This window comes from Apodemus sylvaticus, chromosome 10 (assembly GCF_947179515.1).
Source record: "Apodemus sylvaticus chromosome 10, mApoSyl1.1, whole genome shotgun sequence".
Classification (NCBI taxonomy): Eukaryota; Metazoa; Chordata; class Mammalia; order Rodentia; family Muridae; genus Apodemus; species Apodemus sylvaticus.
Window position 1 is genome coordinate 22826759 of NC_067481.1, and position 16193 is coordinate 22842951.

General features: G+C 52.3%; 2 protein-coding genes across 2 annotated transcripts; both read left to right on the forward strand.

Moving 5' to 3' along the window:
* Nucleotides 1-131: 131 nt before the first annotated feature.
* On the forward strand, nucleotides 132-4847 carry Krt19 (keratin 19). Its single transcript, XM_052196992.1, has 6 exons — nucleotides 132-637; nucleotides 3213-3295; nucleotides 3507-3663; nucleotides 3965-4126; nucleotides 4255-4380; nucleotides 4479-4847. Exons 1-6 carry the CDS (start codon nucleotides 209-211, stop codon nucleotides 4731-4733), a joined length of 1212 nt encoding a protein of 403 aa, XP_052052952.1. The 5' UTR covers nucleotides 132-208; the 3' UTR covers nucleotides 4734-4847.
* A 5250-nt stretch (nucleotides 4848-10097) lies between these two features.
* Krt15 (keratin 15) lies at nucleotides 10098-14273 on the forward strand. Its single transcript, XM_052195161.1, has 8 exons — nucleotides 10098-10697; nucleotides 11544-11626; nucleotides 11752-11908; nucleotides 12288-12449; nucleotides 12567-12692; nucleotides 12869-13089; nucleotides 13474-13499; nucleotides 13941-14273. Exons 1-8 carry the CDS (start codon nucleotides 10209-10211, stop codon nucleotides 14051-14053), a joined length of 1377 nt encoding a protein of 458 aa, XP_052051121.1. The 5' UTR covers nucleotides 10098-10208; the 3' UTR covers nucleotides 14054-14273.
* The last annotated feature ends 1920 nt before the right edge of the window (nucleotides 14274-16193 follow it).

Consider the following 16193-nt stretch of genomic DNA (forward strand, 5'->3'; position numbering starts at 1 on the left):
CGCCAGGAATTGACCAATGGGGGAAAGCGCCCATGTTTGCTCTCCGGAGCTTGGAAATTTCTGATACCCGCCCCTTCAACATCTCCATCCCACCCCCCTCCCGCCCCGGGCATAAAAAGTCCCAGGTGAGGGCTTCGTCACTCCTCCTGCGGTCAGCAACTCTCAGACCTGCGTCCCTTGTCCCTCCGCTCAGGTCTTCCTCCTCACTATGACTTCCTATAGCTATCGCCAGTCCTCAGCCATGTCTTCCTTTGGGGGCATGGGTGGGGGTTCCGCGCGCTTTGGGTCAGGGAGTGTTTTCCGCGCACCCAGCATCCACGGGGGCTCAGGCGGCCGCGGCGTGTCCGTGTCCTCCACCCGCTTCGTGTCCTCGTCCTCTGGGAGCTATGGCGGAAGCCGCGGTGGAAGTTTTAGTGGGACCCTGACTGTGTCCGATGGGCTACTGGCTGGCAATGAGAAGATCACCATGCAGAACCTCAACGATCGCCTCGCCTCCTACTTGGACAAAGTGCGCGCCCTGGAGCAGGCCAATGGCGAGCTGGAGGTGAAGATCCGCGACTGGTACCAGAAGCAGGGACCCGGGCCCTCCCGGGATTACAGCCACTACTTTAAGACCATCGAGGACTTGCGCGACAAGGTGGGCAGGGGCAGGGCCCTGGGAGGTGCACCTGTTGGGGTGCTGCAGCAGGGCGGGGAGGTTGTGGAAACTCAGCCCGCGGGTGGGCAAGCCCGTTACAACGAACCGCAGGGTGGGGCACAAAGTCTGGGCTGGACCCTGGGATTAGTAGAGGCTGGGTGGAAGGGAACTGAGACAGGTTAAGTGGGTGGGGCTTTTAGAGGCGTTGAAAGCCTGCTAGGAGAGAGGGACCGAGTTATACAAAGAGAGAGCAATTTAACACAGCTTTGGGCTGCCCAGAGATAAAGGTCCCAGCTGCAGCCTCAGCTAGTGGGTTGTGGGTGGGGTGTGGGTGGGGTGTGGGTGGGGGCGGGATGGGGCGCTGCAGGATATTAGTCTTCAGGATATTAGTCTGTAGGCTCAGAGTTCACCTGAGCCAGTGGCCCTCTGGGGCAGGGTGGGGGTGGGCGGGTCTTAAGCATTGTTTTCTCTGGGTTGTCTGGTTTTCTTCACAGCAGCTGTCCTCTCACTTCTCTGCAGCCCAGGGGACCACCCAGGCTCACAAGGAGCTATGAGAAGAATGTAAAAAACCTGGGGGCTGCACAGTAAAACATTCTTTTAAAAAAAACCTTCCAAGTCAGGCGTGGTAGTGCAGGCCTGTTATCCCAGGACTAGGTGTGGAGGTTAGAGGTTGAGTTTGTAGCCATGCTCAGCTACAGTTAACTTGAATCTAGTCAGGGCTACATTGAGTCTCTAGGCTCCCACCTCTCCGCCAAACGGCACAGCCAGCCAGCCAGTCAGCCAGACTGACAGATGGACAGATGGACAAACGGAGAGACAACAACTCCAACACGAAACAAAAATAAAAAATAAAAATAATTTGTTTAGTAGGTAAGAGGGAAGGTAGAGGTCGTGACCCTCTGCTTCTGTGGACCTCTCTCCTCGAGCACCAGATACAGAGAAGACAGCCTGCACGTCTCTATGGGCTCCAACATCCAACAGGCTGCTTGGGTGGGGCACAGCCCTCACTCCTAGAGAAGGGCTGCGTCCTGAAGAAACGCACCAGAGACCAGGCAGGCATTTGGTAGCTTCCTCTCCACTAGTTCTTGCCACATGCGGTTCTCACCACATGCAGTTCTCAAGAGCATTTCCCAGTGCTGTGTGAACTCAGCCCGAAGCTGGGGATACAGCAAGCAGCGATAGTGGTGCTTTTTGACCGGGTGATGGGCAACTCGAATCCTAGGCAGCACACATCCTTCTCCTGCCTTGTCCCTTCCCCCTCCCACACACCCAGCACACACATCTCAAAGCAATTCTTACTCCTCTGTGAATGCTCTCCTCTGATTTTTATATTCTGCTGTTTTCTACAACAGATCCCTCCCAAACTATCAATGTAGCGGAGCGTGGTGGCTTATACCTATCATCCAGCGTTTAGGAAACTGAGGCAGGAGGGGGGAACCGGGAAAGGGAAAGTCATTTGGAATGTAAACAAAGAATATAGAAAATAAAAAAAAGGAAACTGAGGCAGGAGGATGATGAAGTCAATGCCAGTTGAGCTGCATAGCAAGGACTCTGTCTCAAAAAATGTCAAACCAGAGCCGGGGTGAAGTGGCACATTCCTTTAATGCCAGTGTTTGGGGAGGCAGAGGCAGGTGGATCTCTGTGAATTCGAGACCAGCATGCAGAGTGAGTCCAGGACAGCCAGGGCTACACAGAGAAACTCTGTCTCGAACCCTCCTAACCTCTCACCCCCAAAGACTAACAAACCAGAGAAAACCAAACCAAACCAAACCAAAAACATTGAACCAAAATAATCATGCAGGTTATGACTAGGGGACACGATGAGTGGCCGGAACCTTAATCTTTGAAAGACACTGAGCCCTTGTACTTAAACTGGTGGTAAGCTTGATGATTTGAATGAACCCCTCAGACCAGAGAGTCTTCAGATTGGGTAAACTCAGGATTTCTAGTCACGTGTAATGCAGCACTAACTTAAGAGTGAGGCTGACTGACCATGAAGGGGGTACGAGGTGCCTGGCACATCGTTGAAGGCAGAACGTGCTCTAAGTGTGGGATACAGACAGGGACAAGTGTTTCTTTTCTTATTTTTTTTAAAAAGATTTTGTTTATTTCTTGATTTTGTTGTATATTGGTGTTTTGCTTGCATGTGTGTCTGCGTGAGGATGATCAGTCCCGTGGAACTGGAGTGGCAGACAGTTGTGAGCTGCCACGTGGGTGCTGGGAATTGAACCCTGGTCCTCTGGAAGAATATCCAGTGCTCTTAATCACTGAGCCACCTCTCCAGCCACCTCCCCCCCCCCCCCAGGATAAATGATTCTTAATGCTTCATGTTTCTAGGCCCTTTTCAGACCATGTCGACTTTTACCTGCACAGGCCTTAGACCTGTCCTTCTGGAACTGCCTCTTTGCCTGCCTCCCTCCACCCAGCCTCCCACAGTGGGTCCTGCTCCAGCAGATGAGTGGAGAGTATCTAGGCAGTGGGGGGCTATTCTTTCCTCTCTCCTTCTCTGGGAAGAAAGTAGATGGATAACACTAGTTTGCCAAACTGGTGCTAACTGCCACCTCCTCCATTCCAGATCCTTGGTGCCACCATTGACAACTCCAAGATTGTCCTACAGATTGACAATGCCCGCCTGGCTGCAGATGACTTCCGAACCAAGTAAGTGTCCCTGCTTTGGGGCCTGCAGAAGCCAGGCAGTGGGGTGGGAGCAACTGTGAGCCTTTATAGTGCTTGATGCTGTGGAGGCCTGGGCTCTGCCCTTCTCCACCTGAGCGTACTCAAAGCAACCCCCACCGACTCCTAAACCCTGGGGAAGTTGGCAGAGATGCAGAGTCAGCATTAGCTTGACTGCAACTATTTCCTTGGAAAGGTTTGAGACGGAGCAGGCCTTGCGTCTGAGCGTGGAGGCCGACATTAACGGCCTGCGCCGGGTGCTGGATGAGTTGACCCTGGCCAGGACCGACCTGGAGATGCAGATCGAGAACCTGAAGGAGGAGCTGGCTTACCTGAAGAAGAACCATGAGGAGGTGGGTCAAACTGGGCCTTCTGTCCATCTTGTCCCAGAACTGGAAGACGCTATTATCTTGGGCTTACTGACCATGACCTCATCTGTTACATCATCACTATGGCCCCGGCTTTGATCATGCCTCCCACAGTCCCAGCAGGGCATGGCGACCATGACATCTACTCTCGGGTGCTGGCTCCTAGATCTGCACTTCCAAACCAGTCAGCCCTCTTCCGGTGTAGGGCTTGGGGGGTGGGGAGTGAACTGGTCCCAGTCCAGCATGTTTAGGTCTTGACATGCCCCTGTCTGTGATGTCTTCACAGGAAATTAGTGCCCTGAGGAGCCAGGTGGGTGGCCAGGTCAGTGTGGAGGTGGATTCCACTCCGGGCGTCGACCTAGCCAAGATCCTGAGTGAGATGAGAAGTCAGTATGAGGTCATGGCCGAGAAGAACCGGAAGGATGCGGAAGCCTGGTACACTACTCGGGTATGTAGAGGATGCTGAGGGTGCAGAGGAGGCTGGTACCTTGTGAGGGTGGCGAGGAGAGACCCTGAACTCCCCTGCCCTCCCCAGAAGCTTGTTGCTTATTTTCTCCTTCACTCGTCTCGTTACAGATCGAGGAGCTGAATACCCAGGTGGCTGTCCACACTGAGCAGATTCAGATGAACAAGTCTGAGGTCACGGACCTCCGCCGTACCCTCCAGAGCCATGAGATTGAGCTGCAGTCCCAGCTCAGCATGGTAAGTGTCTCCGCACCTGTGCCCTGGCAGCCTCGGCGGCTGTGCCCGTGTTCGGGAACCTGCCTCGGCTGAGTCATGTCCCCTTTCCTTCCCCTCAGAAAGCTGCCCTGGAAGGCACGCTGGCAGAGACAGAGGCCCGCTACGCAGCCCAGCTGTCGCAGATCCAGGGCGTGATCAGCAGTATCGAGGCCCAGCTGAGCGAAGTGCGTGCTGATACAGAGCGCCAAAACCAGGAGTATCAGCAGCTCATGGACATCAAGTCGAGGCTGGAGCAGGAGATCGCCACCTACCGCAGCCTGCTTGAGGGCCAGGAAGCCCACTACAACAATCTGCCCACCCCCAAGGTCATCTGAGCTGATCCTGGGCTCCTGCCCTGCTACCAGTGAGATTCCCCTGGGGAGGGGCATGACTGGAGTGAGAAAGTTTACCACAGCCCTTCTCTTGACTTGTCAATAAAACTATCCTCCAAGGGGAAAAGGATGCCTTGCTTATTTCAGCCTTTGAGGCATAGGTCATGTCTTAGCCCCTTCTTTTATTTGAACCAAAGTCCACCCTGTCCCAGGACAGGGAGAGAGGCAGGAGCACATTGCTATAGCTGTGGCAATTCAGGTTAGATAAATGACCTGCATGGATAGAATTGTTCTTTTCGGCAATCTTGTTTCCACTTCAGAGAGCAAAAGTTGGGTTTAGAGAGGTCCAGTGGTTGGTTGCACACGTAACTGCTGTAAAACATGGCAAAAAAATTCTGTGCCCACTCTTCCATCCTTTTGAGACAAGGTCTGAACCTGCTGCTCACTGATACAGTTGGGCTGCCAGGCTGGTGAGTTCTAGGGACCCACTTTGCCTCCTCGTGTTAAGATTGCAGAATGTCACCCCTGGCTTTTTTTTTCTTATTTTTAAAAAATATTTATTTATTTATTTTTATTGTGTGTAGGTTCTGAATGCACAAGTGTGCCACTGTGTAGGTGTGAAGGTTAGAAGACACCTCTTAGGACTCAGTTCTTTCTTCCTACTCACATGTGTTCTGGCTATCACACTCAGGTTGTCAGGATTGGTAGCACACGCCTTTACCCGCAAAGTCACCTCGTGGCCCCACACTGGCTCTTGATGTGGGCACTGGGGATCTGAACTCAGGTCCTCGTGCTTGTGTGGGAAGCATTTCACCACCAGGGCCTCAAGAGTGTAATTTGAAATGGTCTCAGACTTAGTTTTCTTTCCATTGTACTCTCTTGGGTTGGGATGTAAGTTATGAAGTGAATGACGAATGAGCACCTACTATGTGCCGTTAATCAAAAAACAACCCTGAAGGTAGGATGAGCTGCATTTTATACAGCAGGAAATGAGTTCAGAGAAATGAAATCCTTGGTCGAGGCACACACGGACAACACAGTCAGAGCTTGCATCAAAACTGTACAGTTCCTAGCTACCCGGGGTCCAGGCAGTCTCTTAGAGTTGACAACATTTCTCCTACCCAGCCTTGCTCCACATGAAGGCTCAGGACAGGAGTCTCCCGAGGTATTTAGTCCTGACATGTTAACCAGAACTGGAGTTTTGGGATTTAGACATTCCGTTTAAAACAAGGCTGGACAGGGTGTCCTTGTCAGTGTGTGCCTGTGTGCACGTACCAACACATTCCTTATGCAGTAGCCCCTTGACACTCACTGGCTCCTACCTGGGCCCTGAGCCTGGAATGAGTCTGGGCCGTGACCTAGACCTCCCACACAGGCCCCCAACCTGACTTGTCTGGAGCCTGCCCTGAGCCCATAAAGGACCAAAGTGGCAGCTTCCTGGTACAGCTCTGCCTGCCCCGGGTAGGAAGGGTGACTCTGTGGTTTACAGTTCAGTTGCCAAGAGCTGAGGCCCATTCAAGGAAAATAATGGACCCATAAAACAAGGCCTTGGCTGCAGGGTGCTGGCTCTCCCGACAGTTGGCAGGGGACTGTCAGGGAGGGGACAAGTGAAGGACCCTTGTCTTAGTACTCCATCTGAGGCCTTTTAGGGAAGCAAGTTGAATGTTGGCTGCCCTGTGCAGTGATTCTTGCCAAGCCTGAAGGAGGTGATTCCTTAGGGGGGTCTCTGTACCGTAGCTCGCTCCAAATCATAAGGCTGATTATAAATGTGCGGTCCCAGAGCCCGACTCTTCCCTTTTTTCTCCCCGCCCCCATGCTCATGGCCTCTCTCTCCCGCCCTCCACTTTTCAACACCCCCAATCTCCTTCCAGCACTTAAATTCTCAGGAGGATTTGAGCTGGTGCAGAGGCCAGGCCGCACCCCAGCCTCAGATTGCCCAGAGATCCTTGTCCCTGACTATAAAAGCCTCCCTTGTCACAGCTGAAACCCTCTCTCTGCCCCAGGGGCCCCTGGAATGTGGCTGTGGGGTGGGGTGTGGGCCCACACAGGTGTGGCAGGTGACTGGGCCATCAGCACAGGAGGCTGCAGGTTGGGGTGTGGGACGAAGCCTTTCTTTGTGTGCTCAGGGTAGAAAGGCTTCAGAGCTGTTTATGGGGTGATCTGGGGACGGAGATGGGGCTGAGAACAGAGAGGGTCTTTTCACCACGGCAGCCATCAGGGCCACTATTCCAGTTTGTACCCCGTTTCCCACCAGCCACCTTGCTTTGTCTATCCATCAGTTATGTCTACGTAAGAAGTTATTTTCATTTTCCTTGCATAGACTGAAGCTCAGAGGGAGACTGAATCATTGCCCAGAGCCATATCCCTGGCGAAAACCAGAAAAGTGGGACTCTGAGGTCAGAGGTTGTGTACTCTGGCCATGGAACCAGCGTGAGGGTCAGGAGAGCTGTGGATGGGGGCTAATGTTTAGGTGGCTTCCGTCTGCATATGCCGTCTAACATATGTCCTCTGGGTGCTCATGACGGTGATGGGGCTGGGTCATGAGAGTCCATTTTGACCCATGATCCAGGCTCAGCCAGGCTGAGCTCCATGTGAGATAGATAGAACCCAGTTAGTGTCTTTCCACTGGGCAGCATGGCCTCATCCCCAGGAGGGAGGTGCCTGTTCCAGAGACACCTGTTTGGCTACTATGGGCAAAGGCCAGAAACTGGTACATATCTATCCACCCTGCTGCCATAGAAGCCCCAAACCTCACCCAAATATGTGCTCACAATAGCCATTTGGACTGTTCAGGGCCCTTCTGCCCTCCCTCCCTCCCTCCCTTCCTTCCTTCCTCCCTTCCTCCCTCCCTCTCTCCTTCCTTCCTTCCTTCCTTCCTTCCTTCCTTCCTTCCTTCCTTCCTTCCTTCCTTCCTTCTTTTCTTCCTTCTTTCCTTTCATGTGTGCGAGCATGTGAAGGCCAGAATTCTTTTCTTTCTTCTTTTTTTTTTTTTTGAGAAGAGTCTTCCTCTGAGATGGGAGCTCACCAATTGGGCTAGACTGGCTGGCTGGTGAGCCCCGGGGATCTACTTCTCCTTCCCAGCCCCTGCCCCAGGCTGGGGTTATAAGCCTGCAACACTGTGCCTGCTTTTACATGGGTATTGGGAATCCAGACTCTGCTCCTTATGCTTGTGCAGAGAATACTCTATTGACTGAACCATCTCCCCAAGCCCGAGATTAGACACTTGTCTTTCAGATAGGAAGGCAGGTGCCACTCCTGGCCTGGACCAAGGAGCGGAAGGAAAGCCACCCCAAGGGCTGCTAGCGGAGAGACAGGGTGCAGAAGGGAGCTGGCTGGAGTTCAGTTCTCCCTCACCCTGGGGTGATGGAAGATTAATTGTTCTCTCTGTTAATTGCTGGGGCCGCCATGTCTGCAGAGGCTTTAATGAGCTCTGACTGATCTGGGTTTGATTATTTTTCTTTGGAAGGAGAAGACAATATCCTCCCACCCATAAGACAATACTATACTGTCTGAAGCCAGCACTGGGATGCCTGGCTTGCTGTGAAGATGGTGAAGAGCTCTTTCTTTGGGGACTGCAGTTCTCTTTTTAACCTAGTTTAGATAACCAGAAAATCACCCAACTCTTGCTTGGGTGATTGGGTGGGTGGGATGTAGGTGGGTGGGGGGCAAGAGGGTGGGGGATTGGTGGGGTGTAGGTAGGTGGGGACAAGGGGTTGAGGAGTGGGTTCAAAGGACTCTCATAGTCCTGGCAGTTCCCTCTCCAGCTGGGCTATCCTGTGTTCATAGTGTTCCCCTTTGTGTCCTAATTTTACTCCTTCTAAAACTTTGGCTTTCTGGGCAGCTCAGTTAAACTCTGTGTCATTGGATTAGACGGGACTGTGAGCGCAAAAATACTTTGTCAATCATGAAAGTATGAGGCAGAAGTAAAGGATTATCCTGTTACATCAAAAAGAAGGGTCATCAGATGGCCAAGTGCCGCTGCGGAGCCTGAGAATATGCCGAGTCCGAGGAAGGACGGCCTTCTTGGGGGGGGGGATTCTCAGGGTTATCAGGAGGTTCAGGTGACTGATCTGCATCTATCTCTGCTCGAGGATGGATGACAGGGAGTCAGGATGGGAATCTAGAGCCTCAGCACTTTCCAGGAAGTGAGAGTTCTATACCACAAAGAGGCTGAGCCTTAAAAAGGAACATATGTTGAGTTTCATAGGAGTCATCGGTAGAGACGGGTATTTAAACACAGGCCCAAGGCACACCAGAGCCCGGTCCACTTCCCCATACTGCGGCTGTCATCAGGGCTCTGGGCTCTCTCCAGTCCAAGCGGCACTGACCACCTTAGAGAAATAGGGCTATTAAGTTGATGGCAGAGGACCTTCCTGAATGTGCGGGCTTTCTACCTGCTCGCCTACCCCTGCTCCCACCTCTGCCTTACCTCATAGTTTTGAGGCAGAGCCTCTAGCTCGGCCCCTCCCCAGCTGGCAGCAGTTGACAAGGCAAATGGGGGTTAATCTGGGTCTGCTAAGCAGTGACATGTCTTTTGCTGGAGAAGGCGGGGGCTTTCTGGAACTTGCCCGAGTCTTATCTGCAGAGGTTTGCCCCAACGCGTCTTGGGAGCAAGCAAAGGTTTAGTGACATGTGCCGTTGGCAGGTGACAGGGTGATCAATCAGACTCCTGACAGCCCAAACCTTCTGGGCTTTTGTGAACTAGCCAGGCCAGGGGCTGGGTGCTTGGGGGGTGGGGGAATTGCAGAGGCAGGAGGGACTTCTGGAAGTCGAGTGATGGGAGGGAGTAGGAGGGAGCATTTCCAGACACCAGAGATGGCACAGAGGACAGATTCTGGTCACCTTAGTTGGAACTTGACTCAAGACCCTCTCTTCTGTCCCCAGCTTGCCCTGAGGATACCTGTGCTCTCACTCCTAGGGACTTCCATGTCTGAAGGCTCATGCACACAGGCCCTTTGAGTAGGCAGCACTCAGCAGCCATGGGAGAACCTGAGAGTAGGGAGCTGCCTACCTTGGGGTGAGGCTCACACACCATCAGTGGGGGGCAGATCTGGCTTAGCTGCTCTAACGGGTGGGACAGGAGAAGCCTCAGGAAGTATGTGTGCTATGTGAGAGTGTGCTCTTTCTCTGGAATGAGAAATGAACCTGTAATCCGAGAGTTAAAACTGTGGCCTAGGGCAAAACCCCATTAATTCTGAATCATCTCTTTTGTTGCATTAAGAAAGAAAAAAAAAGGAAAAGAAAAACTCCCCACAAGTGAGCTCTGTGGAGGTGTGCGGGCAGCTGTGTTTGTCTGGAAGGCAGAGGAGTTGGCTCCACTCAGGGGGAGGAGGCGAGGCCCCCACCCCCTCTGAAGTGTATATAAGGAGTCCCAGGCTAGGGGCAACAGGCACTGCAGTCTGTTTGCAGCCCAGCTCACACGCTCTTGCTAGAGTCTTTCCTGCTTGCTAGAGACCCGAAGGCACAGGCTGCCTGACCATGGCCACCACATTCTTGCAAACGTCTTCTACTTTTGGGGGCGGCTCTACCCGAGGGGGTTCCCTCCGTGCTGGTGGAGGCAGCTTTGGCGGAGGGAGTCTCTATGGGGGAGGTGGAAGCCGAAGTATCTCCGCTTCTTCCGCTAGGTTTGTCTCCTCGGGGGCAGGAGGGGGTTTTGGGGGTGGCATGAGTTGTGGTTTTGGTGCTGGTGGTGGTGGTGGTTTTGGTGGAGGCTTTGGTGGGGGTTTTGGCGGTAGCTTTGGTGACTTTGGTGGTGGCGATGGAGGTCTCCTCTCTGGCAATGAGAAGATCACCATGCAGAACCTCAACGACCGTCTGGCCTCCTACCTGGACAAGGTGCGCGCCCTGGAGCAGGCCAACACTGAACTGGAGGTGAAGATCCGCGACTGGTACCAGAAGCAGAGCCCAGCCAGTCCAGATCGGGACTACAGCCATTACTTTAAGACCATAGAAGAGATCCGGGACAAAGTGAGTCTGTCAAACAGAGGGGCGCATGTGGCTCGTGTGCAGTCCACGTCTGTAACGTCAACATTGCTGCTGACTAAGAGAGTCCTCTCCTGCTGTGTAGCCTTGGCAAAGGCACCTGCTTTTCAGGCACAAGCAGGAATATATCTGTTCCCCCTTGGTAGTGCTTGGGGGAGGAAATGGTCCTGAGATTCCGATTTGGATACATGGGGATGCAGGATACATGGGAATGAAAGAGAACGACTCCTTCTCTTTGACCAACAGTTTGCAAGGAGTTTTGTGAATGCTTGCTTTAACTTTTTGGCTTGAGTGCTAGTCAGGTGCAGCTTCATAAGTCCTAAATACCAGGACTGTTTGCTTCAGCCCTTAAAATGTCTTGATTGTTGAAAGTGTCCTTGGGTTTTAGGAGACCAGGGAACTCAACATAGGCTTTGCCACTCCCTCACTTTCCCTTTTGCTAACGGTTCTGTTTTTCTTAGCTGCAAATGCTTTCCTTAGCTGCTGTCCAAGTTCCCAATGGGTTCTGGAGACCAAGGGCTCTGTCAAGGCATGCAAGAGGCAGCCAACTGTGAGCTGAGCCCAAGGAGGCTGGTACAGTGTGTCTCTGGAGATCCCTTACTGGAGGGAGCCAACTGTATCCATTACAGCAGTGATTTGGCTAGCCATGTCCCATAGGCAATGCTGTACTCCTGAATTTTCTATGCCCTGAAAGTATTACAGGGAAGGTAGCTTGAGTCATCACAAGTAAAGCTCAGAGGAAGTGACGTTGGGGAGAGGTTGGCAAAGGGGCAACTTGGGCATAAGACAGAAAAGCAGCAGCCCTTATGTGCAACTCTCTGCCTCCCACAGATTCTGGCTGCTACCATTGATAACTCGCGTGTTATCCTGGAGATCGACAATGCCAGGCTGGCGGCAGATGACTTCAGACTCAAGTGTGTTCCCACTGTCTTGCTCCTTTCTATGGCCGCCCCGCCCCCTTGACCCAGCTTCCCTCTTCTCCGACTCAGAAACCTGAGTCCCTCACCTTTCTTGACTTTGGCTCCTTTCCTCTCCCCAGGTATGAGAACGAGCTGGCCCTGCGTCAGGGCGTGGAGGCCGACATCAACGGGCTGCGCCGGGTGCTGGACGAGCTGACCCTGGCCAGGACCGACCTGGAGATGCAGATTGAGCAGCTGAACGAGGAGCTGGCTTACCTGAAGAAGAACCATGAGGAGGTGACAGCAGGACAAGGGTGGTGGGAAGAAGTGCCCATCTTTTGTCACAGTCTGCAGAGGGCTTAGTGGTTCTGAAATGCACCCCAGGGGCTCAATGGAGAAGAAGGAACGCTATTCTTTCATAATCTGGACCCTGAAGGACTGGTTTGCTTCATGGGCTTATTGTCTTCAGGTCCTTGTTCCGCTGGACCCAGAGCAAGTGCGATCCTCACAGCTGAGAGGTCCACGTGACCTGATGGGGCACAGAGTCACATTGGCGCTATGTGTTAGGTCAGATTATGAGTTAGACACAGTCAGTGTTGGCCCTCAGGACTCCAGGTTCTTAGGTTTTTTTTTTTTTTTTAATAGCCTTGTCTCTAAATGATCTCCCCCATTGCAGGAGATGAAAGAGTTCAGCAGTCAGCTGGCTGGCCAGGTCAATGTGGAAATGGACGCAGCACCAGGGGTGGACCTGACTCGCATGTTGGCAGAGATGCGGGAGCAGTATGAGGCCATTGCAGAGAAAAACCGTCGGGATGTGGAGGCCTGGTTCTTCAGTAAGGTGGGTCTGACCTGCCTCCTTACACTTCCACCCTGAGCTCTGCTCTGCCCTTCCTCCCCACTCCAGAAGCCTCTGAGGAGGCCCATGAGGCTCATGTTTCTCATCCGTGACTTGCAGACTGAAGAGCTGAACAAGGAGGTGGCGTCTAACACAGAAATGATTCAGACCAGCAAGACGGAGATCACAGACCTGAGACGGACCCTGCAGGGGCTGGAGATCGAGCTGCAGTCTCAGCTCAGCATGGTACAGACCTCTGGCTTATTGGGTGACACATTTACCCGTCTTCCATGGCTGGTACAGCCTCATCACCCACTCCTGACCGTGGTTATTCTGGGACATCCATCCCATCCATCCTACCTCTATACCTTCAATGGGTTGCCTTCTAGCCTGATGGGTCTATAAATCTGTTGCCCCATCAGAAAGCCGGGCTGGAGAACTCTCTGGCAGAGGTGGAGTGCCGCTATGCTACACAGCTGCAACAGATCCAGGGGGTCATTACCGGCCTGGAGACCCAGCTGAGCGAGCTCCGCTGTGAGATGGAGGCTCAGAACCAGGAGTACAACATGTTGCTGGACATCAAGACTCGGCTGGAGCAGGAGATCGCCACTTACCGGAGCCTACTCGAGGGCCAGGATGCTAAGTAGGTTAAGAAGTGCAGGGAGAGAAAGAAGGAGACTGATGGGTTGGGATCCAGGGCATTCCAAGAGCTGTGTGGTTGAGTGGAAAGAGACCCGAAGAGTCTGCTGTCTACGTTTTAGTGTTTGGGTGTTACTTTGGGTAGATAGATCACTTCCACTCTTTGGATCTGTGCGTCTCCTGTAAATAATGGACAGGACATTGCTACAGCTCAGAGTCTGTCTGGGATGGGAGGTCTGATGGACTGACCACCAGGATGTTCTAGGCCCTAGAAAACTCACATGTGGTCGGGGGACTGGAGAGGACTGCTGAGCTGTCCATTGGGGGTTCCCTTAGGGAGACTGTCTCTTTCTTCCTTGGCTAACACTCACTGTCCCTTCTCTTTCAGGATGGCTGGTATTGGTGTTAGGGAAGGTAAGAGAGGGTAAAGCCCTTTGGTGTGGGTGGAGTGGGGGAGGAAGGAGGAGGAGTCAGATATCCCAATAGGGTTGGGTACTCCTGTTTGAGAATATACTGTTTCATCTTGGAGCCAGGGTGGGAGTGAGACTAGAAGTTTCTTAAGAATATTTCAGGCTGTGCAGGCTTTGTCCCGCGGTTGCCTTTTCTACCTAATCTCACCATCATGCTGATAGGATAGAGTACTCACAGGAACTGCTGTTCACACACAGCTTAAAATCTGCCCTGTGTCATTCCTGAGGTAACCAGCTCTCCCTTCTGAGGAGCAATTCACCAGATCTCCTGGTAGCCCCTGAGGGCATGGTCAACACCTCTTCTCAGGGGTGCAGTCCGTCTCCCCAGAGTCTAAGCCAGCTTCTGGAGGTCCCCCAGGCTGAAGCCAGCTCTTTGCTTCTGTAGGATCCCTGGGAGGAGGCAGCGGTGGCGGCAGTAGCAGCAGCAGCAACTTCCATATCAGCGTGGAGGAATCGGTTGATGGAAAAGTGGTTTCTTCCCGCAAGAGAGAAATCTAAGTATCTGGCGCAGGAGAGAAGAACCCTGCTCCCCCTGGGCTGGGAGAGGCACTGCACAGAGAGGCTGGGAAAGCAGACTCCAGTCCGTGCCTTCTCTGCTTCCAGTTCCCTGCTCTGCATGCTCTTCCTATTGTAGCTTTCCCTGCTTCCTTTTGAGTGTGGTGGTGCAGGAAGCAACAGACCTTTGTATGGTGGCTGTTCCTTCAATAAAGAATCACGTTTCTTTTTACAAATGCCACTTGGCTGAGCATCTGTGCTTTTTTGTTTGGGGGGGGATGGTGATGACATCCAATTCTAAGGGGGTGGGGTGCCACTATTCTGACACTTCTGTATCTTTTCTTCCTCCCTGAATGATACTACACAATTTATTCTTGAGTATGTCCAGTGTTTTGGCCCCAGAAGGCGGCTTACTTTTCTGCTTTATCCCATGGTGTGGGGAGGGCTGGAAATGGCATTGGGGGAGTTCTCTAGGATACTTTGGGACACTCAGCACAGACCACATGTCTAATAATTATTTTTCAAGTGATTGGTGTACACCAGTATTCAGCTGTCACTATGCCAGGCACACTCCTCCACGTGTCTGATTCAATACTCATCACTGTAGTTGGTCAGGATTTGTCCTTCCTGTCTTAGAGATGAGGGTCCTGCTATTGCAGACATGAAGGTCTTGCCTGGTAGCCTTGCAGAAGGGCAGGAAACATTGGGGCTGGACTGGATCTCATACTTATATGCCTTCATAACCAGATCTTGTTCTGGGATCCCAGGACACAGCCCTTCACGGCTTGTTGCAAGACCCTGTTCCTGGCTTTGTCCTTATCTTTCTCAGTGAACTTCTCTTTCTGTTTAGTTGGGTACACTTAGCGTTCAAGATGACTGACTAAACCTTGTCATCTGTCCCTCTGTAAAGTTGTACTTCACCCCCTTGAAGCAGACACCTCCTAAAAGGCACAGAAGTCACCTAGAGGAGAAGACACTCACTTCAGGAAGCCCTCTTTGATTTTCTCAAGGTCAAGTCTGAAGCAACTCTGGCCCTTGCTGCTTTCCCAACATTCTCTGGGGCTCTTTAGAGCGGCCATGTCCACACATACCTGCTCATTGCCTCTGGTCTGGGACTACTTCCTCTGAGCCCAGACCTTACTGTCTTGAACAAGAGTGTAGGAAAAGAGGGTGTGGAGAGAGCTGGGTATTTCATCTGGGCTATGACAGGCTTTGGGGTGAGGACTGGAGATAGGAGGAAGATGTGTTTGTTTGTTTTAGTCTTGTTGGGAAGAGTGGGGAGGAAGTTCTCTCTGGTCTTTAAAAGAAGCACCAAGTTTCTGTTCAGGGTCCAAATTGTCTCCATGGGCAAAGCCCGTTCTCTACAGACCCTTGATGGAGATAATGCCTGCTTTTCTGAGGAGACCAAAGGGACAACACGATTCTAGACAGCATAGTGAGGCTGAACTTCCCTAGGCTGGGGGAAGGTAGTGGGATTTTACTGAGTGCCTGCACTATGCTGGGCCCTGGGTAGGGCTTTCAATAATACCATGTCATTAAGTCTCCCAACAACACTGTGAAGGGCTGTCAACCTCTAGAGCCAGTTTCAGAAAAGCAAAGGGAGGTCCAGGAATGTGAAGTAATTTTAATGAGGTCATGAGATAGAAATGGCCACACTGAGTCCACATGAGTCTCTCTGACCCAAGGATCTTTGCTTTCTTCTCAAGACAGGAGGTAGCAGAAGTGCTCACTGGAGTCCATTCGTGACCTCCAGGAAGCCTGTTCAGATGTCACAAAGAAATGCGGTTTGAAAGATTGTCCTGCCATCTGGACTTTGTGTCTCATGCTGTGGCTTATGCTCACACGGAAGCTTAAGACATTAACTACAGTCTCTGCTTATCCCCAACCTGAGAGCTACCAGGTTCTGTACCAAGCCTCCAGGTACAGAACTCCTTTGGCCCAGGTAGAAAAAGCTGGTAGCCTGGTTCCTGCTCTGTCTCACTGGCCTTTGGGCCCTCAGGGAGAGGTCTTAAACCAAGCCAGTATTTTTCTGCCTTCAGTTTGCAAAACCAAACCAAACCAACCAACCAAACACCTCTGCAAGGATGCAGTAAGGCAAGAGGGTACAGTCTGAGGGTGGCATTGGCTTGATTTCCCCCACAGC

Bases quoted from the DNA above. Each gene is read 5' to 3' on its own strand.
- Krt15 (XM_052195161.1), top strand. From the start codon at position 10,209: ATGGCCACCACATTCTTGCAAACGTCTTCTACTTTTGGGGGCGGCTCT. The intron at 13,090-13,473 runs GTAGGTTAAGAA...CTTCTCTTTCAG, and splicing joins CTCGAGGGCCAGGATGCTAA to GATGGCTGGTATTGGTGTTA. The intron at 13,500-13,940 runs GTAAGAGAGGGT...TTGCTTCTGTAG, and splicing joins TGGTATTGGTGTTAGGGAAG to GATCCCTGGGAGGAGGCAGC.
- Krt19 (XM_052196992.1), top strand. From the start codon at position 209: ATGACTTCCTATAGCTATCGCCAGTCCTCAGCCATGTCTTCCTTTGGG. The intron at 3,296-3,506 runs GTAAGTGTCCCT...TTCCTTGGAAAG, and splicing joins GCAGATGACTTCCGAACCAA to GTTTGAGACGGAGCAGGCCT. The intron at 4,381-4,478 runs GTAAGTGTCTCC...CCTTCCCCTCAG, and splicing joins TGCAGTCCCAGCTCAGCATG to AAAGCTGCCCTGGAAGGCAC.